Source organism: Equus caballus, chromosome 29, assembly GCF_041296265.1.
Source record: "Equus caballus isolate H_3958 breed thoroughbred chromosome 29, TB-T2T, whole genome shotgun sequence".
NCBI lineage: Eukaryota > Metazoa > Chordata > Mammalia > Perissodactyla > Equidae > Equus > Equus caballus.
In genome coordinates, this window is record NC_091712.1 from 21,373,062 (window position 1) to 21,398,287 (window position 25,226).

Consider the following 25,226-nt stretch of genomic DNA (forward strand, 5'->3'; position numbering starts at 1 on the left):
AACATTCAAAGATGATTGAATACCTATCCTTTTCAAACTATTCCAAAAAATTGAAGAAGATGGAACACTTCCTACCACATTTTATGAGTTGAACATCACCCTGATCTCAAAGCCAAAAAAGGACAACACAAAGAAGGAAAACCACAGGCCAATATTGCTGATGAATGTAGATGCAAAAGTCCTCAACTAAGTATTGGCAAACTAAATACAGCAATACAGCAAAAGGATCATACAACATGATCAAGTGGGATTTAAACCAGAGGCACAGGGATGTTTCAACATCCACAGATCAAACCAGGTGATACACCACATTAACAAAATGAGGAATAAAAACCACATGATCATCTCACTAGATGCTGAGAAAGAATTTGACAAGATCTAACATCCACTTATGATTTTAAAAACTCTCAATGAAATGGGTATGGAATAAACTTACCTCAACATAATAAAGGCCATATATGACAAACCCTCAGCCAACATAAATATTCAACAGGGAAAAACTGAATGCCATCCCTCTGAGAACAGGAGCAAGCCAAAGTGCCCACTCTTGCCACTCTTATTCAACATAGCACTGGAGGTTTTAGCCAGAGCAATTAGGCAAGGAAAAGAAATGAAAGGTGTCCAAATTGGCAATGAAGAAGTGAAACTCTCTGTTTGCAAAAGACATCTTTTTATATATAGAAAATCCTAAAAAATGCATTGGAAACCTATTAGAAATAATCAACAACTACAGCAAAGTTGAATGGTACAAAATCATCTCACAATATTCAATTGCCTTGCTATACTGTAATAACAAACTAACAGAAAGAGAACTCAAGAATACAATCACATTTACAATCACAAGAAAAAGAATAAAATACTTAGGAATAAATTTAACCAAGGAGGTGAAAGACCTGTACAATGAAAACTATAAGATATTATTGAAAGAAATTATATAAGACATAAAGAAATGGAAAGAGATTCCATGCACATGGATTGGAAGAATAAACGTAGTTAAAATGTCCATACTACCTACAGCAATCTACAGATTCAATGCAATCCCAATTAGAATCCCAATGACATTCTTTACGGAAATAGAAACAAAGAATTCTAAAATTCATATGGGGCAACAAAAGACCCCGAATAGCTAAAGCAATCCTGAGAAAAAAGAACAAAGCTGGAGGTATCACAATCCCTGACTTCAAAATATACTACAAAGCTATAGTAATCAAAACAGCATGGCACAGGGACAAAAACAGACACACAGATCAAGGGAACAGAATTGAAAGCCCAGAAATAAAACCGCACAGCTAATCTTTGACAAAGGAGCCAAGAACATACAAAAGCAGAAAGGAAAGTCTCTTCAATGAATGTTGGAGAAACTGGACAGCCACATGCAAAAGAATGAAATTAGAGCATTATCTTTCACCATACACAAAAATTAACTCAAAATAGATAAGGGACTTGAAGGTAGACATGAAAGCATAAAACTTCTAGAAGAAATTATAGGCAGTACACTCTTTGACATCAGTCTTTGAAGGATATTTTTGAATACCATATCTACTCAAGCGAGGGAGACAAAAGAAAAAATAAACAAATAGGACTTTATCAGACTAAAGAGCTGCTGCAAGGCAAAGGAAACCAGGAACAAAACAGACAACTACCAACTGGGAGAAAATATTTGCAAATCATATATCCAACAAGAGGTTAATCTCCAAAGTATGTAAAGAATTCACACAACTTAACAACCAAAAAACATACAACCTCATCAAAAAATGGGCAGAGGATCTGAACAGATACTTTTCCAAAGAAGATATACAGATGGCCAATAGGCACATGAAAAGATGTTCAACATCACTAATCATCAGGGAAATGCAAATCAAAACTACAATGAGGTGTCATCTTACTCCCATTAGAATGGCTATAATTACCAAGACAAAAAATAACGAATGTTGGAGAGGATGTGGAGAAAAGGGTACCCTCATACACTGACCGGGCCGGCCCTATCATTGGGATTTTGATAGGGATTGCATTGAATTTGTAGATCGCCTTGGGTAGTATTGACATTTTAACAATATTAAGTCTTCCAATTCATGAACATGGGATGTTTCAATTCATTTATGTCTTTAATTTCTTCCACCAATGTTTTCTCATTGTAAAAGTCTTTCACCTCCTTAGTTAATTCCTATGTATTTTATTCTTTTTGATGCTATTGTCAATGGAGTTATTTTTGTAATTTACTTTTCAGATTATTAATTGTGTATGGAAATGCAACTGATGTTTGTACATTGACTTTGTATCTTATTACTTTGCTGAATTCATTTATTTATTCTAACAGACTTTTGTGTGTATGGAAGCTTTATGGTTTTCCACATACAAGATCATATTATCTGTGAAGATAATTTTTTTTTTTTTACTTCTTCCTTTCCAATTTCTGTGCCTTTTATTTCTTTTTCTTGTCTAATTGCTCTGGCTAGAATATCCAGTACTTGCTGAATAGAAGTGGTAAAAGTAGGCATCCTTGTCTTGTTCCTGATCTTAGAGAAAACGTTTTCATGCTTTTCCATTGGGTATCATGTTCACTGTGAATTTTTCATATATGGCTTTTATTATGTTGAGAGAATTTCCTTCTATTCCTACTTTATTAAGCATTTTTATCTTGAACGGGTATTGAATTTTATCAAATGATTTTTCTGCATCAATTGAGATGATCACAAGTGTTTTTTTTCTTCTTTCTGTTGATGTGGCATATTACACTGATTGATTTTTGTATGTTGAAAAATCCTTGCATTCCAAGAATAAATCTCACTTGTTCATGGTGCATCATCCTTTTAATATGCTGCTGAATTCTGTTTCCTAGTATTTTGCTGAGAATTTTTGCATTAATGTTCATAAGGGATATTGTTCTGTTGTTTTCTTTTCTTGTTGTGTCTTTTTCTGGCCTTGGTATCAGGGTAATGCTGACCTCATAGAATAAGGTAGGAAGTGTTCCTTCCTCTTCAATTTTCTGGGAAAGTTTCAGGAGGATTGATATTAGCTCTCATTAAATGTTTTGTAGAATGCACCACAGGTCCAAGTTTTTTCTTTGTCAAGAGATTTTTGATTACTGATTCAATCTCTACTGGTTGTAGGTCTATTCAGATTTTCTATTTCCTCCTGACTCAGTCTTGGTAGGTTTTGCGTTTCTAGGAATTTTCCATTTCACTTAGGTTATCCATTTTGTCAGCGTACAATTAATTGTTCACAGTACTCTCTTATAATCCTTTTTATTTCAGTAGAATAAGTAGTAATGTTCCGACTTTCATTTCTGATTTTAGTAATTTGAGTCTTCTCTCTTTTTTCCTTAGTCTGTCTAGATAAAGGTTTGTCAATTTTGTTGATCTTTTCGAAAAACCAAAACCAACGTTTTTTATTGAGATCATAATAGTTTACAAAATTGTGAAATTTCAGTTGTATGTTATTATTTGTCAGTCACCATATAAATGTGCCACTTTACCCCTTATGCCCACACTCCAACCCCCTTCCTGTCTGGTAACTACCAATCTGTTGTCTTTGTCCATGTGTTAATTTATCGTCCACATATGAGTGAAATCATAAGGTGTTTGTCTTTGTCTGGCTTATTTTGCTCAACATAATACCCTGAAGGTCCATCCATATTGTTGCAGATGGGACGATTTTGTCTTTTTTATGGCCGAGTAGTATTCCATTGTATATATTTACCAAATCTTCATCCAATCATCAGTTAATGGGCACTTGTGTTGCTGCCATTTCTTAGCTATTGTGAATAATGCTGCAGTGAACACAGGGGTGCAGAAGTCTCTTCGAATTGTTGATTTCAAGTTCTTTGGATAAATACCCAGTAGTGGAATACCTGGGTTGCATGGTATTTCAATATTTAATTTTTTGAGAAATCTCCGTACTGTTTTCCATAGTGGCTGCACCAGTTTACATTGCCACCAGCAATGTATGAGGGTTCTCTTTTCTCCACATCCTCTCCAACGTTCATTATTTTTTGTCTTGGTAATTATAGCCATTCTAGTGGGAGTAAGATGATATCTCATTGTAGCTTTGACTTTCGTTTCCCTGATGATTAGTGATGTTGAACATCTTTTCAAGTACCTGCTGGCCATCTGTATAACTTCTTTGGAAAAATATCTGTTCAGATCCTCTGCCCATTTTTTGATTGGGTTGTTTGTTTTTTGGTTGTTGAGTTGTGTGAGTTCTTTATATATTTTGGAGGTTAACCTTTTGTTGGATATATGATTTGCAAATATTTTCTCCCAGTTGGTAGGTTGCCTCTTTGTTTTATTCCTGGTTTCCTTTACCTTTCAGAAGCTCTTCAGTCTGATGAAGTTCCACTTGTTTATTTTTTCTTTTGTTTCCCTTGTTCAAATAGGCGTGGTATTTGAAAATATCCTTCAAAGACTGATGTCAAAGAGTGTACTGCCTATATTTTCTTCTAGGAATTTTATGGCTTGACGTCCTACCTTCACGTCTTTGATCCATTTTGAGTTAATTTTTGTGTGTGGTGGAAGATATTGTTCTACCTTCCTTCTTTTGCATGTGGCTGTCCAGTTTTCCCAACAATATTCATTGGAGAGACTTTCATTTTTCCGTTGTATGTTCTTAGCTCCTTTGTTGAAGATTAGCTTCCGTAGATATATGGTTTTATTACTGGGCTTCCACTTCTGTTCCCTTGATCCGTGTGTCTGTTTTTGTACCTGTACCATGCTGTTTTGATTACTATAGCTTTGTAGTATATTTTGAAGTCAGGGATGTCATGCCTCCAGCTTTGTTCTTTTTTCTCAGGATTGCTTTAGCTATTTGGGGTCTTTTCTTGCTGCACGTGAATTTTAGGATTCTTTTCTCCATTTCCGAGAAGAGTGTCATTGGCATTCTGATTGCAATTGCATTGAATCTGTAAATTGCCTTAGGTAGTATGGACACTTTAACTATATTTGTTCTTCCAACCCATTTTCATGGATTATCTTTCCATTTCTTTATGTCATCATGGATTTCACTCAATAATGTCTTATAGTTTTCATTGTATAAGTCTTTCACTTCCTTGGTTAAATTTATCCCTAGATAGTTTATTATTTTTGTTGCGATTGTACATCAGATTATATTCCTGAGTTCTCTTTCTGTTATTTATTAAAGTATAGAAATGCAACTGGATTTTGTAAGTTGATTTTGTACCCTACAGCTTTGCTGTAGTTGTTGATTATTTCTAATGTTTTTCTCTTTTCTTTTTTTTAAAGACATTATTTTTCCTTTCTCTCCCAAAGCCCCCTGGTACATAGTTGTGTATTTTTAGTTGTGGATCCTTCTAGTTGTGGCATGTGGGACGCTGCCTCAGCATGGCTTGATGAGCAGTGCCATGTCCGCTCCCAGGATTCGAACTGGCAAAACCCTGGGCAGCTGAAGCAGAGCAAATGAACCTAACCACTTGGCCACGGGGCCAGCCCCTCTAATTGTTTTCTGATGGATTTTTTTTTTTTAGGATTTTTTTGTATATAAAATGATGTTGTCTGCAATCAGTGAGAGTTTCACCTCTTCATTGCCAATTTGGATACCTTTTATTTCTTTTCCTTGCCTAATTGCTCTGGCCAAAACCTCCAGTACTATATTGAATAAGAGTGGTGAGAGTGGGCACCCTTGTCTTGTTCCTGTTCTCAGAAGGGTGGCATTCAGTTTTTCCCTGTTGAGTATGATGTTGGCTATGGGTTTGTCATGTGCAGCCTTTATTATGTTGAGGTACTTTCCTTCTATACCCATTTTATTGAGACTTTTTATCATAAATGCATATTGGATCTTGTCGAGTGCTTCTCAGCATCTATTGAGATGATCATGTGGTTTTTATTCCTCATTTTGTTAATGTGGTATATCACATGGATTCATTTGTGGATGTTGAACCATCCCTGCATCTCTAGTTTAAATTCCACTTGATCATGGTGTATGATCCTTTTGATGTATTGCTGTATTTAGTTTGCCAATATTTAGTTGAGGATTTTTGCAGTGTGTCCATCAGCAATATTGGACTGTAGTTTTCCTTCTTTGTGTTGTCCTTGTCTGGTTTGAGGATCAGGGTGATATTCAACTCATAAAATGTGGTAGGAAGTGTTCCATCTTCTTCAATTTTTTTGAATAGTTTGAGGAGGATGGGTATTCAATCTTCTTGGAATGTTTGGTAGAATTTTCCAGAGAAGCCATCTGGTCCTCAACTTTTATTTTTTGGGAGGTTTTTGATTACTGTTTCAACCTCTTTACTTGTGATGGATCTATTCCGATTCTGTATTTCTTCTTGGTTCAGTTTTTGGAGGTTGTATGAGTCTAAGAATTTATCTGTTCCTTCTAGATTGTCCAGTTTGTTGGCATATAGTTTTTCGTAGTATTCTCTTTTATTCCTTTGTATTTCTGTGATATCTGTTGTAACTTCTCCTCTTTCATTTTTGATTTTATTTATTTGATCCTTTGATCCTTTTTTTTTTTCTTGGTAAGTCTGGCTAAGAGTTTGTCAATTTTATTTATCTTCACAAAGAAACAGCTCTTTGTTTCATTGATCCTTTCTACTGTTTTTTGTTTGTTTGTTTCCATTTCATTTATTTCTGCTCTAATATGGGCTTTTATTCATTCTTTTTCAGATTCTCTTAGATGTAGTTTAAGATTGCTTATTTGAGAGTTTTTTTGTTTGTTAAGGTGGGCCTGAATTGGTATGAATTTTCCTCTTACGATCACTTTTGCTGCATCCCATATGAGTTTGTATGGTGTTTTTTAATTTTCATTTGACTCCAGATATTTTTTATTTCTCCTTTAATTTCTCCAATGATTTATTCATTTTTCAGGAACATGTTGTTTAGTCTCCACATATTTGTCACTTTCCCAGCTTTTTCCTTGTCATTGATTTCTAGTTTCATAGCATTATGATCAGAAAAGATGCCAGATATGATTTCAATCTTCTTAAGTTTAGTAAGTCTTGCCTTCTTTCCCTCCATATGGTCTGTGCTTGAGAATGCTCCATGTGCGCTTGAGAAGAATGTGTATTTTGCTCTTTTTGTATGGAGTGTTCTATATATATCTATTAAGTCCATCTGGTCTAGTTTTTCATTTAAATCTGCTATTTCCTTGTTGACTTTCTGTCTGGATGATGTATCCATTCTTGTAAATGGGCTGTTAAGGTCCCCTACTATTATTGTGTTGTTATTAATATATCCTTTTAGATTTCTTAATAATTGCTTTGTGTAATTTGGTGCTCCTGTGTTGGGTGCATATATATTTATAAGTGTTATGTATTCTTGGTGGTGTGTCTCTTTTATCATTATTTACTGCCCCTCTTTGTCTGTCATTGCCTTTTTTATCTTGAAGACTACTTTGTGTGATGTATGACAACACCTGCTTTCTTTTGTTTGCCGTTAGCTTGGAATATTGTCTTCCACCCCTTCACTCTGAGCCTATGTTTGTCTTTAGAGCTGAGATGTGTTTCCTGGATGCAGCATATTGTTGCCTCCTGTTTTTTAATCCATCCCTCCACTCTGTGTCTTTGATTGGACAATTCAATCCATTTACATTTAGAGTAATTATTGATATATGAAGACTGAATGCTGCCATTTTATCACTTTTTTTCCAGTTCTATATTTCCCTTGTTTCTCCCCCCTTGAATTTTGGACTGCCAGTTCAGTTGGGCAGTTCTCTGTGATGGTTTTCTCAGTTTTCTCTTTGTTTATCATTTGTTTCTCTGTTGAGATTATTTGTTTAGTGGTTACCATGAGGTTTTTATAAAATATCTCGTAGATGTGATAGTCTGTTTTCTGATAGCCTCTTACTTCTTTAGTCTAAGCAGGTTCCATCTCTTTCCTCTTTCACTTCTAGGTTATTGTTATCACAACTTATTCCATTTTGTGTTGTGAATATGTGGTTAAAATGATGAGATTATAGTTATTTTTATGTCTTCCTTCCCTTTATCTTAATGTTATAATTAAGTATTTGCTAACCAGTTCTGATAGCTGCAATTTTCTGATTTTGTCTATTTATCTCCTTGCTCAAGGCTTTGTAAACCCTTTCTTTTTTTTTTTCAGATGTGAGGGCCTTCTTGATCATTTCCTGTAGGGGGCTTCTTGTCATGATGAATCCCTCAGCTTTTGTTTATCTGGGGAAGTTTTTATTTCTCCATCATATCTGAAGGATATTTTCACGGGATAGAGTATTCTTCACTGAAAGTTTTTGTCTTTCAGAATTTTGAATTTATCATTCCACTCTCTCCTAACCTGTAAGGTTTCTGTTGAGAAATCCCTGAAAGCCTGATAGAGGTTCCTTTCTAAATTATTTTTTATCCCTTGCTGCTCTTAATATTTTTTCCTTGTCATTGACTTTTGCCCTTTTAGTACTATACACCTTGGAGAAGGTCTTTTTACATTGATGTAATTAGGAGTTATATTAGCTTCTTTTACTTGTACTTCCAGCTTTTCCCCCAGGTTTGGGAACTTCTCAGCTATTATTTCTTTGAATAAGCTTTCTGCTCCTTTCTCCCTTTCCTCTCCCTCCAGAATACCCATAATCGTTATGCTGCATTTCCTAATTTAGTCAGATATTTCTTGGAGAATTTCTTCATTTCTTTTTTTTTTTTAACATTGGTACCTGAGCTAACAACTGTTGCCAATCTTCTTTTTTTTTCTGCTTTTTCTCCCCAAACCCCTCCAGTACATAGTTGCATATTTTAGTCATGGGTCCTTCTAGTTGTGGCATGTGTGAGGCCACCTCAACGTGGCCTGATGAGCAGTGCCGTATCTGCACCCGGATTCGAACTGGTGAAACCCTGGGCCACCAAAGCGGAGCATGTGAACTTGACTACTCAGCTATCGGGCTGGCCCCCCTTCATTTCTTTTTGGTCTTAGTCTTCTCTCCTCCTCTATCTGAAGCATTTCTATATTTCTGTCCTCCAGATTGCTAATTATGTCCTCTATAGTTCAAAGACTCCAGATTTTTCCTTATCTCATTCATTGTCTTTTCATTTCAAACATTTCTGATTGATTTTTCTTTATAGTTTAAATCTCTTTGTGAAGAATTCCCTCTGGTTATTAATTTTATTCCTCATTTCATTGAATTGTCTGTCTGAATCTTCTTGTATCTCCTTGACTTTTTTAAGGATAGCTATTTTGAATTCTGTGTCATATATTTTTAAATTTTTTTTAACTTTTTTTCCTCCCCAAAGCCCCAGTACATAGTTGTATATCCTAGTTGTAGGTCATTCTACTTCTACTATGTGAAATCAACCACAGTATGGCCTGATGAGCAGTGTGTGGTTTTGGGCCCAGGATCTGAACTGGTGAACCCCAGGCCACTGAAGTGGAGTCTGCTAACTTTACCACTCAGCCATGGGAACTGCCCCTCTCTGTATTTTAGATTGTAAATTTTTTTGCCTTCAGGATTTATTTTTGGGTGGTTGTGATTTTCCTTCTTGTCTGGAGTATTAATTTACCTCTTCATATTATTTGATGGGGTGGATTTGTACCTTCGCATATTGGTAGTATCTGGTCACAGATTCCACCTGCTGCCACTGGGAGGGGGACAGGAGCTGTGTATTCTGAGCCCCCCATGATCTCTGGAGTCTGCATCTGTCTGTTGGAATCTAAGCTGACAGGGCCCATCTGAAACTGCCTGCTTGCAGCTACTTCTTTACTAACATATTCACAGGTGCTCTGGTGGGGGTCCCTTGCTCTGGCTGACTGGCCAAGCTGATGCACCAGGCAGGGGGTGTGGCACTTTCTTTCACATGTGTTATCCCAGGGCCATTCTAGCTCTACCCTTACTATCTGCTGTCCTGGGTTGCTGGCTTGATGAAGTCACCCCCGCAATAGCTTAGCATCCTCTTTGTGGAGCTTTTCCATGGCTGTGAGGCAATTCAGAACACGAAGGTATTCCTATGGAGAGCTGCCCCTCCCCCCTCTGCTCTTAGGGCCGCACTCAGTCCTGTGCCCTAGGTTGCTGCTGGCAAAGGAAAGGAGATCCCCTTACTTCCTTCCACTTCCTCCTGGGGAGTCCAGCACCTTCAGCTCTGGACGTGACTGCGTTGGTCTCTCAGATCTCTTTTGTGTTGTGTGACTGTCTTCCGTTGGTTCATGAATGTCCTTTTCATTGTATCTTAGTGGGGAGAGTCTAACGTCACTCCTCCCAAAACCAACTTTTGGTTTTGTTGATGTTCTCTATTGTTTCTCTATATTTCATTTATCTCTGCTCTAATCTTTATTATTTCTTTCCTTCTGCTATCTTTGGGTTTAGTTTGTTCTTCTTTTTATAGTTCCTGAAGTGGTTTTTTTTTTTAGGAGAAGATTCGCCCTAAGCTAACATCTGTTTCAAAGTTTCCTGCTTTTTACTTCTTTTCCCCCATGAAATCCCAGGATGTAGTTGTGTATAGTTTTAAGTTCTTCTGGTTTGTCTATGTGAGTCACCACCACAGTGTGGCTACTGACAGACAAGTGGTGTGGTTCTGTGCCCGGGAACTGAACCCAGGCTGCCAAAGTGGAGCACATTGAAATTTAACTGCTATGCCATCAGTGTTGGCTCAAGGTTCCTTAAGTTTTAAAGTTAGGTTCTTGTTTGATATTTTTCTTGTTTTTTACTGTAAGCATTTATAGCTATAAATTTCCCCATTAATACTGCTTTACCTGCATCCCCTATGTTTTGGTATGTAGTGTTTTTACTTTCATTTGTCTCTAATTATTTTCTAATTTCCCTTGTGATTTTTTTCTTTGATCAATTGGTTGTTTAGCTGTCTTTTTTTCCCACAATTTTTCGAATTTTCCAGTTTTCTTTTTCTTTTTGATTTCTAACTTCATCTTGTTGTGGTCAGAGAAGATACTTTACATGATATCTACCTTTTTAAATCTGTTGAGATTTAATTTATGACCTAACACATGGTATATCCCAGAACATGTCCCATCTTCACTTGAGAAGAACAAGTTTTCTATTGTTTTTGGGTAGAGTGTTCTATATATTGTCTCTTAATTTATTGTAAGTCCTCTATTTCCTTACTTATCTTCTGTTTGGTTTTTCTATCCATTATTGTGAGTAGAGTATTGAATTCTCCACTATTATTGTAGAACAGTCTATTTTTCCTTTGAATTCTGTCCGTTTTTGCTCCATATATTTTGATGATCTGTCATTAGGTGTATAAATGTTTATAATTGTTATATCTTACCACTGTAGTGAACTTTTTATTAAAATATGCTTTCCTTCTTTTCTCTTGTAACCTTTTTTGATTTAACATCTATTTTGTCTGATATTTATATACCCCTCCCTGTTCTCTTTTGGTTACTATTTGCATGGAACATGTTTTTCCATCCTTTCACTTTCAACTTGTTTGTATCTTTGGATCTTAAGTGAGTGTCTTGTAGACAGCATATTTGGATTGTGTGCTTTTTGTTTTTTTTTAAAGATTTTATTTTTTTCCTTTTTCTCCCCAAAGCCCCCCAGTACATAGTTGTATATTCTTCGTTGTGGGTCCTTCTAGTTGTGGCATGTGGGATGCTGCTGCAGTGTGGTTTGATGAGCAGTGCCATGTCTGCGCCCAGGATTCGAACCAATGAAACACTGGGCTGCCTGCAGCAGAGCGCGTGAACTTAACCACTCGGCCATGGGGCCAGGCCCTGGATTGTGTGTTTTTATCCTTTCTGCCAATCATGTGTTTTTTTTTCAGCTTTACTGTGGTACACTTGACACACAAAATTGAAAGATATTATTGTAATATATGTTGTAAGCAAACAACGTGATGACTTGGTATAGTAATGATTTGATATATATATACATTGTGAAAGGATTCCTCCCATTGAATTGATTAACACATCAACCTATGTCTTTTGATTAGAGATTAAACCACCTACATTGGAAGTAATAATTGATAAAGAAGATCTTACTTATGTCGTTGTGCTATTCGTTTTCTATATGCCTTGTAGTTTTTTTGTCCCCCATTTCCTGCATTACTATTTTCTTTTGTGTTCAGTTGATTTTTTGGTAGTGAAATGTTTAAATTTCTTTCTCATTTCCTTTTGTGGATATTCTATAACTATTTTCCTTGTGGTTATCATGAGGATTCATTTAACATCTTAAAGTTATTACACTCTAATTTGAATTTATACTAGTTTAACTTCAATAACTTACAAAAACTCTCCTCCTTTATGGCTCTATCCTCACCCCTTTCAGTCGCTGATGTTACAAAATTACATCTTTATTCATTGTGTGCCCCAAAACACAAACTAATAATTCTTTTAAGTGCATTAGCCTCAGTGTCAGCCCCATGGCCAAATGGTTAAGTTTGTGCACTCTGTGTCAGTGACCTGGAGTTTCTCCGGTTTGTATCCTGGGCATGGACCTAGCGTGGCTCATCAAGTGATGGTGAAGCAGCATCTCACATAGCACAACCAGAAGGACCTACAGCTAGAATATACAACTATGTACTGGAGGGCTTTGAAGAGAAGAAAAAAAAGAAGAAGAAGATTAGCAACAGATGTTAGCTCAGGTGCTAATCTTTAAAAAAAAAAATAAGAAGAAGTAAATAAATGCTTTAGTCTCAAATTATGTAGAAAGCAAGATTTAGAGTTATAATTCAAAGTTACAATAATACTAGATTTAACACTAATAATTACTCTTTTTTCTGTAAATACATTAGTGTCTTAAATCATGTAGAAAACAAAAATTACAGGTACAAACCATTGTTACAATAATATTAGATTTGATAACTGCCATGGATTTCCTTTTATTGAGATCTTTATTTCTCTATGTAGCCTTGATTTACTGTCTAGTGTCTTTTCATTTCACCTTACAGGACTCCCTTGAGCATTTCTTGCAGGGCAGGTCTAGTAGTCTTGACTCCCTCACCTTTTGTTTACCTGGGAATATCTTAACTTCTCCCTCACTTTTGAAAGATGATTTTGCCAGATATATGATTCTTGGTTGATAAGTTTCTTCTTTTAGCACTTTAAATATTTTGGCCCACTGTCTGTTGATCTTCAAAGTTTCTAATGAGAAATATGCTTATGGTTTTATTGAGGATCCCTTGTATGTGATGATTTCCTTCTCTCTTGCTGCTTTCAAGATTCTCTTTGTCTTTGTCTTTTAAAAATTTGGCTATGATGTGTCTTAGTATGGGTCTCTTTTAGTTTACCTTACTTGGAATTCATTAAGGTTCTTGGATATTCATGTCTTCCATCAAATTTGGGAATTTTTCAGGCATTATGTCTTCAAATATTCTCTTTCTACTCCTTCTGGGTCTTCCATGATGTGTATATATGTCCACTTGATGGTGTTCCACAGGTCCTTTAAGCTCTGTTCACTTTTCTTCAATCTTTTTTCTTTCTATTCCTCTGGCTCAATAATTTCCATTGTCTTATCTTTAAGTTTGCTGATTCTTTCTTCTGCCTGCTCAAATCTGCCTTTGAATCTCTCTAGTGAACTATTCATTTCAATTATTGTAGTTTTCAGTTTCCAGAATTTCTTTGTGGTTTCTTTTTAGATTTTCTCTTTATTGATATTTCCATTTTTGTTCACACATTGTTTCCTTGACTTTTTTCATATCTTCCTTTAGTTCTTTGAGGATCTTTAAGACAGTTGTTTTAAAGTCTTTGTCTAGTACATCCGACATTAGGTCTTTATGAGCAACATTTTCTATTGACTTGTTTTTTTCCTTTTTGTATGCCTTGTGATTTTTTTGTTGTTGAACACTGGGCATTTGAATAAAATATTGTGGTAACTCTGAATATCAGATTCTTCCCCTTCCCCAGGGTTTCCTGGTTTTTGTTATTGTTTTTTGATTGCTGTAGGCTGTCTCTTCACTGATGTAAGCGTAAGACTAAACACCTAAGGTGTAAACTAAACATCTTCTCAATGTAAACTAAACGTCTCTTCTGAGCCTTTCCATGGGCATATGCAGTCACTTCTAATGTTCTCTGTGTTTGTAGTGTTTTTGAATGTCCTAGTCTTTAATGTCTGGTCCTCAAAAGGGGAGAAAAACAAACATGAAGGAGGGGCAGGGGAAAAGATGCTGGCCCTTCAAATCCCCTGGAAATTACTTCAGCCAGAGGAGGAGGGGCTTGCAGCAGAAGAGAGAGATGCAACAATGACTGCTTGCTTTTTTGTTGACACCTCTGTAATTAGAAGTAGCAATCAGCGATCAGATCCCAGATCCCCAATATTTGGAGGACAGCATTCTTTTTGCCCACCCAAGCACCTGCAAGCTGTGTTCAAGCTGCTCTAGGAACACATACACACCTGCCTGCCACGTGGCTGAGAGTGGCAGATGGGTATCTGCTAATGTGCTAAGACCTGAAATTGACCAAAATTATGCAATTTTCCTTCTTCATCTTTTCCAGGAAGTCGCAAGCTATCAACAGATTCCAAAGTTTCAAAACAGTTACATCAGGCAGATCCATCTAGTGCAATTTTTGTCCAAGTGGGAAGACAGATTCCTGGTGCTTCCCACTCCACCATCTTCCCAGAATCCTCTCCTGAACACTCACTTTTAAACTGGCATTGTGCTCAGTAGTTTATGGTTAATCTCATTTATTATTCTCAAGACATAGGAATTAGCAAGTTTTATATAACTTGCCCAGCGTCTCACAGCTGGTAGACGGTCAAAAAAAGGACAAAGAGCAATAAAGAAAGTACAGAAAAAAAGAGCAATGGATAGAAACTGTCCCCAAGGAAGTCCAGATATTGGACTTATGGGATTTTAGCCCCTATTTAACATTCAGCCAGATGCCCTTGTGTGTGAGTAACTTGCACAATTGTACGTGGTAGTCCTGGATAGCACCCAAGCCACCTGTATATGTATTGCAAAATTTTTCTGAGTTGTAGTAGATAGCTGACACTATTGTTTTCTTTGATTATCTACTCTCTCTGGAACATTGCCACACCAACCTTAGGGTGGTTCAAGTAACAATGCTACTGCTGATTGAAAATATCTCCATTGCCAAAGTCGACGCTTGGAAAGAAGAGCCAATTCAAAGTGGACTAATCATATTTTCTTTTTGAGAAATGCTGGTTTGGAACTGAGGGATTTCGAACTCAGGTTGGGCTTCTTGAATGGAGGAGACGAAAAACTTGGGAGCCAAATTTGTTGTGCTCCCCACCATTTAGAAAGGGTAGCAAAAAAAAAAAAAAAACCGTTGGCAAAGAAACAAGACACCAAATAAGAATATTGCCTGGATTCCTGCCAGCCTTCCAAATGACTTGCACTAGAACTTTCTCAGGATGATTGCATTTGTATTTTTGAATTCTGTGAGTAAGCCTGAATTTTCATAATTTTTTACTTGTTCTTTATTTTTCTTTTTTCTTTTTCTTTTTTATGCTACTTTATTTTCTGTAACTTCCAGCTAAAGAAATACTAACTCTACATGGATTGTCATTTGTCTTTAGAACTTTTAGATGTTATTTTGTTCAGTTGTATTAGTCAAGAAAATTCTAGATATTTCCAGCAGCAAGGGATTTATAAAGCTGTTGGAGGGACAAAGTTCAGGGAGGGGCCATCTCCAGCAGCCAGTTTACCACTAGGTTCAGAGAATGAGATACTCATTATTGCTGGCGAGGTCATCTGCTCCAGAAACTGCTCCGATTGTCACCTACGCCTGAAGCATCTTGCTGAAGTTGAGAAAGGGAGGTGGAGGAGGATGTGTTGATTCAGCAGCTTCCAAAATTAACAAGTGCTTAACTCACTCAAACCATACTGGAGATATTGCAGCTTCTGGAAAGAAGAAAAAACCACATGAGATTTCACTTAATTCCTATATTTTTCCCTCCAGGACTCCAGGCACCTCGCGTTTTTAGCCATTGCTAATTTTTAATTATTTCATAATAACAGCTTGCTCCAGACTAAAATAATGCTGGCATTCTGCAGTGGCTTGTCTTAGTGTGTCTAAGAAAGATCTTTTCTCCCCTGTTAAATGAATAACCAGACTTGTCTGAAAGCTGGTCTTTGGGTCTTGGCCTGCTACAAATATCATGACGCTGCATAAAAGGACTTCCATGATCAATTATAATAAAATTTGAAGGAGAGTTCACAATTCATTCTGTCTCCTGAAATCCTCTTATCTTGTGTGGGCCTTGCTAAACCATTCGAATAGTGTTCTGTCAACTCTCCCTCCTTTCTGGGGATTCCTGGATGCTATTGTTAATTTGAAAAGAAGCAAATAGAGGAAATAATTGAGGGTTGTAGAATCCTAGAATGTCAGTTAACTCCCTGTAATGGACTGAATTGTGTACCCCTCCTCCCCCTGGCAAATTCATATGCTCAAGTCCTAACCCCAAGTACTTAGAATGTAATGTATTTGTATATAGGACTTGTAAATAGGTTATTAAGGTTAAATGAGGTCATATCCAGTATGACTGGAGTCCTTATCCAAAGACAAGATTAGGACACACAGAGACACCACGGAAAAGGCCACACGAAGACACACTGAGAAGATAGCCATCTTCAAGCCAAGGAGAGAAGCCTCAAGAGAAACCAAACCAGCTGACACCTTGATCTTGGACTACCAGCCTCCAGGACTGTGAGAAAACAAATTTCTGTTGTTCTTAAGCCACCCAGTCTATGGTATTTTTGTTATGGCAGCCTGAGCAGACTAATACACTCACTCCTCTCTCCCTTTTTTTGGTAGAGAACATGACCATGTCGCATAGTAGTGGCGGATGGAGAACCCTGGTTACCTGACTCCTGGTAACCACTCCACTCCACTCTACCACATTGCTACTCTCCATCCTGATTTGTTGACCATCTACTTCCAATTTAGTGTCCTGTGATGCAATATTGTGAATGACCTTTGCAGAAGTCTGAGGTCCACTAAGTGTGAAGTCTCACTCCTTGTGTGCCAGATAACAAGATAAGCAATTATGTTCCAAGATGGTCCAAATTATGATTTTGTCCAGCACAGCTTTTAACCCCCGAAATAAGTTCTTTATGATTGTTAGCCATCTGCTATTTCAAAGCAGAATACATGAAATTTCAATTTCCCTCCATGCACACGTGCAGAATTTGCAGTTACAAACTGTTTTTCATGATCCAATTGTTTAGCTTGACTAGACATCCATGAAATGAAATATACAGGGTCTAATTCTCAGCTTGAGCCCAAGGAATACATCTAGTTTAATACAAACACTTATTATTCTTTATTCTGTTTGGATTTCTTTTAAAGGCATTTCATTATAATTTATTTGCACAAAACCCACAGAAAAATATTAAATGAATAAATAGTATAGAAGTGCACAGTATGGGAAAGAAATTGGACTCTGAAAGTTAGCCTGATGCATATAATTTAATGTCACAATGTCTACCTGCAATTCTTAATGTTAACTCTTGACCATTTAGTCACCTTTATTACTCGGAAGAGCAAGTTGTCTCCTACTTTTTTGGATTGTACGACTTTTCATCATATGTCAAAGGCACGGAAAATGTGTAATTTTTTCCCTATTCTTTAATATTTGAAGCAAGAGATTTTTCTCTTGCGTGTACTTTTTTGGGTCAGCTTCAGTGAGATCTAATTTAGTTACAATAAAACTCACAGATTTTAAGTGTACAATTCTATGAGGTTGAGAAATGCATATAGTCACGTAACCCCCACTACAATAATGATCTAGAATATTTCTGTCACCTCCTAAAGTTTACTTGTGTCTCTTTGGAGTCACTCCCGCCTTCCCCAATTCAGGTCTCTGGCAAAGTCTGATCTGATCTCTATCACTGTAGTTTTGCCTTTTCTAAAATTTCATACAAATGTGATCATACAGTGTGTAGTCTTTTATGTGTCTAACTTCTTTCACTTAGCATAATGCTTTTGAGATTCATCCATGTTGTTTTGTGTATCAGTTTGTTCCACTTTTAGTGCTCAGTAATATTCCATTATATAGATATGTTATAATTAGTTTATCCACAAGGACATAAATCGTTTTTTTCTGATTTGGGCTGTTTCTAACATTTGCTTATAAATTTTCGTGTGGACATGTGTTTTCCCTTTTTTTGGTAAATACCTGGGAGTGGAATTGCAGGGTCATAAGATAAGTGTGTTTTACCTTTTTGAGAAACGACATAGCTTTTTTCCAAACTGGTCTTACCATTTTTCATTCTCATCAGTAGTGTATGAGAGTTGCACTTGCTCCACATTCTCAACAACACTGGTATTATCAATCATCTAAATTTTAGTCATCCTATTGGTTGTGTAGTCGTATCTCTCTCCTCTTTTTTTAGAAGATTGTCCCTGAGCTAACATCTATTGCCAATCTTTTTTTTTCTTCTCCCCAAAGCCCCCCATTACGTAGTTGCATATTCTTGCTGTAGGTCCTTCTAGTTCTGCTATGTGGGACGCTGCCTCAGCATGGCTTGATGAGCAGTGCTAGGTCCGTGCCCAGGATCCAAACCAAACCAGCAAAACCCTGGGCCGCCAAAGCTGAGTGTGCCAACTTAACCTCGGCCATGGGGCCGGCCCCATGTAGTGGTACATTATTGTGGTTTAAATTTTCGTTTACTTAATGACTAATAGTATTGAACATCTTTTTTTGTATTTATTCACCATCGTATATTTTCTTTGATAAAGCATCTCTTCAAATCTTTTGGTCTTGAAAAGAAATTGGTTTATTTCTCACCCTATTATTGAGTTGTAAGAGTTCTTTACATATTATTGATACAAGTTCTTTATTAGATATTTGTTTTGCAAATATTTTCTCCCAGTTTGTGGTTTGACTTTTCATGTTCTTATTTATTTATTTAGGTACAATTGACATATGAGATATTAGTTTCAGGTGTACAACATAATGATTCAGTATTTGTAGATATTGTAAAATGATCACCACAATGTCTAGTTAACATCTGTCACCATACATAGTCACAAAATTTTTTTTCTTGTGATAAGGACTTTTAGTTTCTTACCAACTTTCAAATATGCAACACAGTATTATTAACTAGAGTTAATGCTGTACTTCATTTTCTTAATGATGTCTTTTGAGGAGTAAATGTTTTTAATTTTATGAAATACAATTTTCCATTTTTCATTTCATATTTCATGTTTTAATGTCCTTTTTAGTTTTTGCTTGAAAGATGGCACTAAGATTTTCTCCTAAATTTTATTACAGAAAATTTATAGTTTTATCCCTTCCATTTAGGTCTGTGACCCATTTCAGTGAAGCAAGGGATTTTGAATCTCAAACTGAAATATCTTTTAGAAAATAATTTGAAACCCACATCTCTGCACAAACAAAGAATAATAACTGGTTCACACAATTTGTCTCTACCCTCTTCCTCCCAACCAGTTAAACTGAAGGAGATACAGGTAGAATTGCTGCTAAGAAGTTACGGTTACTATATCTTCTTGATGAATTGTTCCTTTTGTTATTATCCAATAGCCTCTTTATCCTTTGCAATATTTTTTGTCCTCGATTGTAATTACTTTGACGTTATTATTGCTATAACAGTTTTCTTTAAGTAAATATTTACCTGGTAAATATTTTTCCATCCCTTTATTTCGATATGGCTTCGTTTTTTAGATGTCTCTTGTAAGCAATATATAGCTGGACTTTTTTCTTTTAAAATACCATATGAAAAATCTCAGTTAACTTTTTTAACTTGAAAAAATGTGTTATTTTGTTAAGCTGCAGGTAATCAAGTTCATCAATGCATTTCACTTTCATCGTTTCTTTTAATCCACACTTTGCCTCTGCTTGAAGGTTTCTGGGTGGTAAACTCTCCTCTATGTCTGAACCATATCGTCCTGTAATGACATTTAGTTGGGTTTAAATTCTATTTTGAGAGTTATTTTCCTTCAGTGCTCTCAAAATATGACTTCCTTATCTTTGGTATCTCTTACTGTTGATAAGATCTCTACTAATTATCATTCCTTGGTAGAAAAATCCATTTTCTCTGATAGTTTTTAAGATTTTTCATTCTATCCTTGATATTCTAATAACCAGTTTTTTATGTTAATTCACTTCAGACTTACTTTTATGTTTAACTATATTTAATTTTGCATTTAGATGTTTTCATCTTCCACTCTGGGTAAAGAATAATTGAATCACATTAATTTCATTTCAGGATTTTATAAACTTTCTTCTATTGTTTTTTGACATCTTTTGCAAAGGAAAACACTGGCTTGATATTTTTTCTGTTGAAGATAACCTGCTTTTTCTATAGAAGATTCCTTTATTTTTTATCTTTAAAGTTCATTAAATTTTCCAAGATGTATAAGTTTATTCTTGCTATTGTCTGTTGTTCTTTTCCTTTTTATAGGTGAACTTCTAAAAAATATTATTTTTTCTTTATTACTTTTTAAATTGAATAAATGTATATATGGCCTACATAGAGTAAATTGGGTAAAGTACACTACTTTTAAGTGTACAATTTGACGATTTTTTATTTACATAACACCTTTGTAACCACCAACCATATAAAGATATAGAATATTTCTAGTGCCCCAGAAGATTCTCTTATGTTGTTTCCCAATTTATCCCTTACAGTAGTTAACCTCTATTCTGGATTTTGTCACCATTGATTACTTTATCCTGTTTTTTAACTTCATAGAAATGGAATGATATAGTACGTATTTTTTCATTTCTGACTAATTTCACTCAGTAAAACATCTTTTATCCATGAAAGTGCTTTTAGCAATGGATTCATTCATGTCGTTGCATCTATCAGTAGTCCATTCTTTTTACTGTTGTGTGGTATCCCATCATATGAATATATCACAGTTTATTTATCCTTTCTCTTGTCGACAGGCTTTCAGGTAGTTCCCATTTTTTGGCTATTATGAATAAAGATGCTAAGAACATTCTTGTGCATACCCTTTAGTGGACACATATGTTTATTTTTCTTGAACAAATACCTAGGCACAAATTGTTAGGCTGTAAGGAGGTGTATATTCGGCTTTAACAGGTATTGCCAAACAGTTTTCCAAGGTGATTGTGCCCTTTTATAATTGCATACTCATATATATACACACTCATGTGTGTGTGTGTGCCAGATGCACTACATTTTTTCCAACACTGGGTATTTTTGGTCTTTTGGGAGGAGGGGTCTGGCTGGCTTCTTTCACTTAGCAAAATGCATTTGAGATTCAGCCATGACTTTGTGTTTATATAGAGTTCATTAATTTTATTGCTGAATAGTACTCTATTGTTTGGATGTACCAGTTTATTCATCCAGTAACTGGCTGAAGGACATTTGAGTTGCTCCCAGCTTTTAGTGGTTATGAATAAAGCTACTATAAACGTTCACATAGTGGTTTTTGTGTGACCATAAATTTTCATTTCTCCTGGGTAAGTATCTAGGAGTAGGATTGCTAGGTTTTATATTAAGTATATGTTTGGTTTTATAAGAAACTACTAAACTATTTTCCAATGTGGCTGTAGCAGTTTGCAGCCAGTAAAGTATGAGAGTCCAGTTACTCCACATTCTCACTGCCACTTGCTATTGTCAGGATTTTTTTATTTTAGCCATTCTAGTGGGTGTGTGGTGGAGTCTTTTTAATTTTATACTATATCCTGGTAGAGTGTAGTGTTATCTTATTATGGCTTTAATTTGCATTTCCTTGATGAAGAGTGAATTGAGTGCCTTTTTATATATTTATTGGCCTTTTGTGAAGTGCAGTTGTCTTCTTTTGTCTGTTTTTTTATTGGATCGTCTGTCTTTTTTTTTAATGACTTGGAGTAGTTTTTAAAAATATATGTATTCTGGACCTGAGTCCTTTGTCAAATGTATGTGTTGTGGCTTATCTTTTCACTTTCTTAATAGTGTCTTTTAACGAACAGAGTGTTTTAATTTTAATGATGGCTACAGTAGGCTGACTAATGGCCCCCCAAAGATGTCCACGTCCTAATCCCTGGAAACTATGAATATCTTACCTTACATGGCAAAAGGGACTTTGCAGATGTAACCAAGTTAAGGATCTTGAGATGGGGAGATTACCCTGGATTATCCAGGTGGGACCTATGTAGTCACATGATCCTTATAAGAGAGAGTGATGGTGGTCAGAGTCAGAGAGAAGGAGGTGTGACGGCAGAAGCAGAGTCAGAGAGAGATTTGAAGATGCTCTGCTGCTGACTTAAGATGGAAGAAGGGCCCATGAGCCAAAGGATGCAGGTGGCTTCTAGAGACTGGAAAAAGCAAGGAAACATTTGCCGTTAGAATCTCCGGAAGGAACAAAGCCTGTGGACACCTTAATTTTAGCCAGCGAGACTTCTGATCTCCAGAGCTGTCACATAAATAAATTAGTGGTGTTTTAAGACACTAATTTGTTGTAATCTGTTACAGCATCACAGGAAACGAGTAAAATAGCTTACTTTTCATTTTATTAAAAAGCAAATCTTTTTTTTCCTTTTTGTTAGTGTTTATTGTATCTTGGTTAAGAAATCTTTGTCTACCACAAGCTTATGAAATTATTCTATATTTTCTTGCAGAAGCTTTATTGCTTTACCTTTTACATTTGGAAAGACCAATGATTTAGAAGTCAGAGAACTTTACTACTATTTTCAGTGCCCTTAGCTAACCTGTCTTAACTTGTCTAAGCTTAAATTTTCTTATTTGGTAAAGTAGAAAAGAATCTTTAGGTCATTTATCTCTCAGAGTTGTGAGTATTAAAGAAATTTGATATGACTTTGAAAATGGTAAAGCAGCATCACCTGTCTGATCACTCCCTCAGTGTTGTTGAAAAGTATCAACATATGGATATAAACGGGTTTAGTGATATACATAGTTAAATCTGGCTCATGTAGGGACGAAGTTGAAGAGTACATCAAATTTCAATAACTTGGATTAAATCATCATAGGATTAATGATAAATATTAAAGAAAGACTATTGTGTATATTCCAGATAATTATTGAACGCAAGTCCTTTATTGATTTAGGGAGCTTAGATTCCTTGACTGGGAATCTGTTGGCTGGGGGTGATTATCTCTTTCAGGTAGGAGTGTTAAGTTTTTCCCTGTAGAGGTTGAACATTTTATGGCCCCTAGTAAAGGCAATATTCAATAAATACTTATTGATGGATCAACTTTTAAAATTTGGTTGAGTCATGTTATTATTCCTATACCTGTGATTCTAAATGACTTCATGGACAGATGAAAATATGGACATTTAAATGATCTTTAAATTAGTTTCCTTTTCGACCTTTGGACAACACTTCCGTAGCCCACTATATCAAAAGCATTTAATGTTTCTGTTGAAACGAAATGCTTGAAATACAGGGCCTTTTAGACTATTCCAAAGCAGTTGATGATAAAAGAAAAAACAATTTTGCACAACATAGATAAACAACGTATACATAACTTCAAAAATGCAGGTGGAAACATGCAAAGAAGGCTCAAAGAAAGATTGACAGGATAGCACTAAAAATTGTGTGTTTATTTTTAAATTGTGAGTCTTTAAGAGTACAGAGTATCCTTACTTAACTTATACCCCCAATGTTTACTGCATTACTTGGTACAGAGCTGGCAATAATAAATATTTGTTAAATTTTATATGAATTGAGGGTGGCGGAAGTTTAGAAAGTAAAGCCTGCGTGGCGCTATCTCTAAGAAGCTTGAGGAAGTAAAAATTTGAAGTTTTCCATATTCTAGCCCTTTTTAATCCTTATCAGAGTTGATATCTCTGATTCACTGACATTTCCTAATTCACCAAGTTTCACAGCCTTCTTGGTGCGGGGAAACGGTTTTATTCTTTAGAATCACCCTGTGGCGCCATCTCCCGGAGCTGTCGGGAAACTCCAGACTTAAACCCGCATCCTCGGTCGACGTTCTTTTTTCGGACTCTCCCTACACGCATGCGCTTTTGGTGGCAAGCCTAGCCTTGTGAGAGACTACAATTCCCAGAAGACCATGCCTGGGGCGGAGGGGCGGAATCTTGTGGTCGAGGGGAGGGGGAGGGAAAGACCTGAAGGCTCGCGAGAGAACGAGATTGAGGCGGCTGCGCGCAGCGGGTGGAGGCGGGGTGGAGAGAGCGAGGAGGAAGAGGAGGAGGTGCCGTCCCACAATACCAGGCGGGAGGGCGAGTAGGCGGTTTGTATCCGGGCTGTGAGGTGCTCCGAGGCTCCGCGGACCTTGCTGCCTCTGTCTCTTTAACGCGAGAGGAAGCGATGCGGAGGGGTGGAAAATGGCAGAGCTGCAGATGTTACTAGAGGAGGAGATCCCGTCTGGCAAGAGGGCGCTGATAGAGAGTTACCAGAACCTGACCCGGGTGGCCGACTACTGTGAGAACAACTACATACAGGTGAGGCGCGGGCGGGCGGGCGCGGGCCGGGCCGGGCCGAGGACCCCGCCGCCGGCCGCCGAGCGACAGCCCACTGGGCGGGGTGGGGAGCTGCCCTAACCTCAGCGGCCGCCTCAGCCCCAACCCAACCCCAGCGCAACCCCAAAGCGCAGCCGGGGAGAGAGCGAGCGGCCGGGCGAGGGTTTCGGGCTGCGATACAGGAAGTGGCTGTGGTGGGGGAAGCCGACCGAAGGGGAGCGAGGAAACGGGCGAGGGAGCCCCGCGCCCCCCTGCCGGCCGCCTCCCCTCGCCGGGCTTCTGTCCCGGAGAGCCGCCCGCCGCCTCTCCCGGGACGCGGCTCTGGGACGGGGAGCGAGGGGAGCGGGAAGCGCGGGGAGGAGCGGCCGAAGGGAGACGAGCGGCGGGCTGTGTGTCGGCGAGCCTGGGGTGGGGGCGATTATGTCAGTTCGCCCCAGAGGGTGTGTCTCTGATTTATTTATTTTTTAAAAAATTTGTCATGAGTCACATTACCGAGACCTCCCCGAGGAGAGGAGGAAGCGGGTGGGGAGCGAGGGAGGGCGTAGAAGAGAAGTTAATCGCGAAATTTCTTTAATTGAAGGTTTGTAAATCTGCCTGCCTGTCGGGTGGCAAGTCGGGTTTTTTCCCTCCCATCATTTTCACTTCCGCCCCACCGTAACGTGCTCTGAAGGTTGTTAGGGCTGTCGCTAGTATGAAACACAGATTCTTCTTCACCGCCTGGAAGGTCTTCAACACGTCCTCTTCCCCAAAAGTTCTTGAACTGTGGGCTTCCTAAGTAACTTAAAATAGAATGGTGTAATCGCCGGTTGCTTATTTTCTGAGGTTTCCCTCTTTCCAACCTAAGTAAATGTGTAGAATATGAATCCAAGTAGATTGCCGAGCACATTTAGCGTGAGAACCAGAACGTGCGGCGTGTTATTGTAAATTTATTAGAAAATTCTTGGGGCCTTATCTATGACAGATGCTTGCTTGTTGGTTTGTATTTTAAAGATTGAAAGTGACT

The 25,226-nt window shown here is 37.3% G+C and overlaps 1 protein-coding gene across 23 annotated transcripts in view; it reads left to right on the plus strand.

Annotated features, from left to right (window-relative positions):
* The window catches only part of ABI1 (abl interactor 1), a 152,212-nt gene that overhangs the window by 11,882 nt on the left and 115,104 nt on the right, over window positions 1–25,226 (plus strand). For 19 of the 23 annotated variants that reach the window (XM_001494640.6, XM_005606878.4, XM_005606875.4 and 16 more), the window contains exon 1: window positions 23,866–24,205. The exons of the other annotated variants lie outside the window; for them this stretch is intronic. In XM_001494640.6, coding sequence (XP_001494690.1) covers window positions 24,089–24,205 — 117 coding nt within the window. In that variant the 5' untranslated portion in view covers window positions 23,866–24,088. Of the gene's footprint in view, window positions 1–23,865; window positions 24,206–25,226 lie in introns of those variants that run through there. 23 annotated transcript variants of the gene reach the window in all.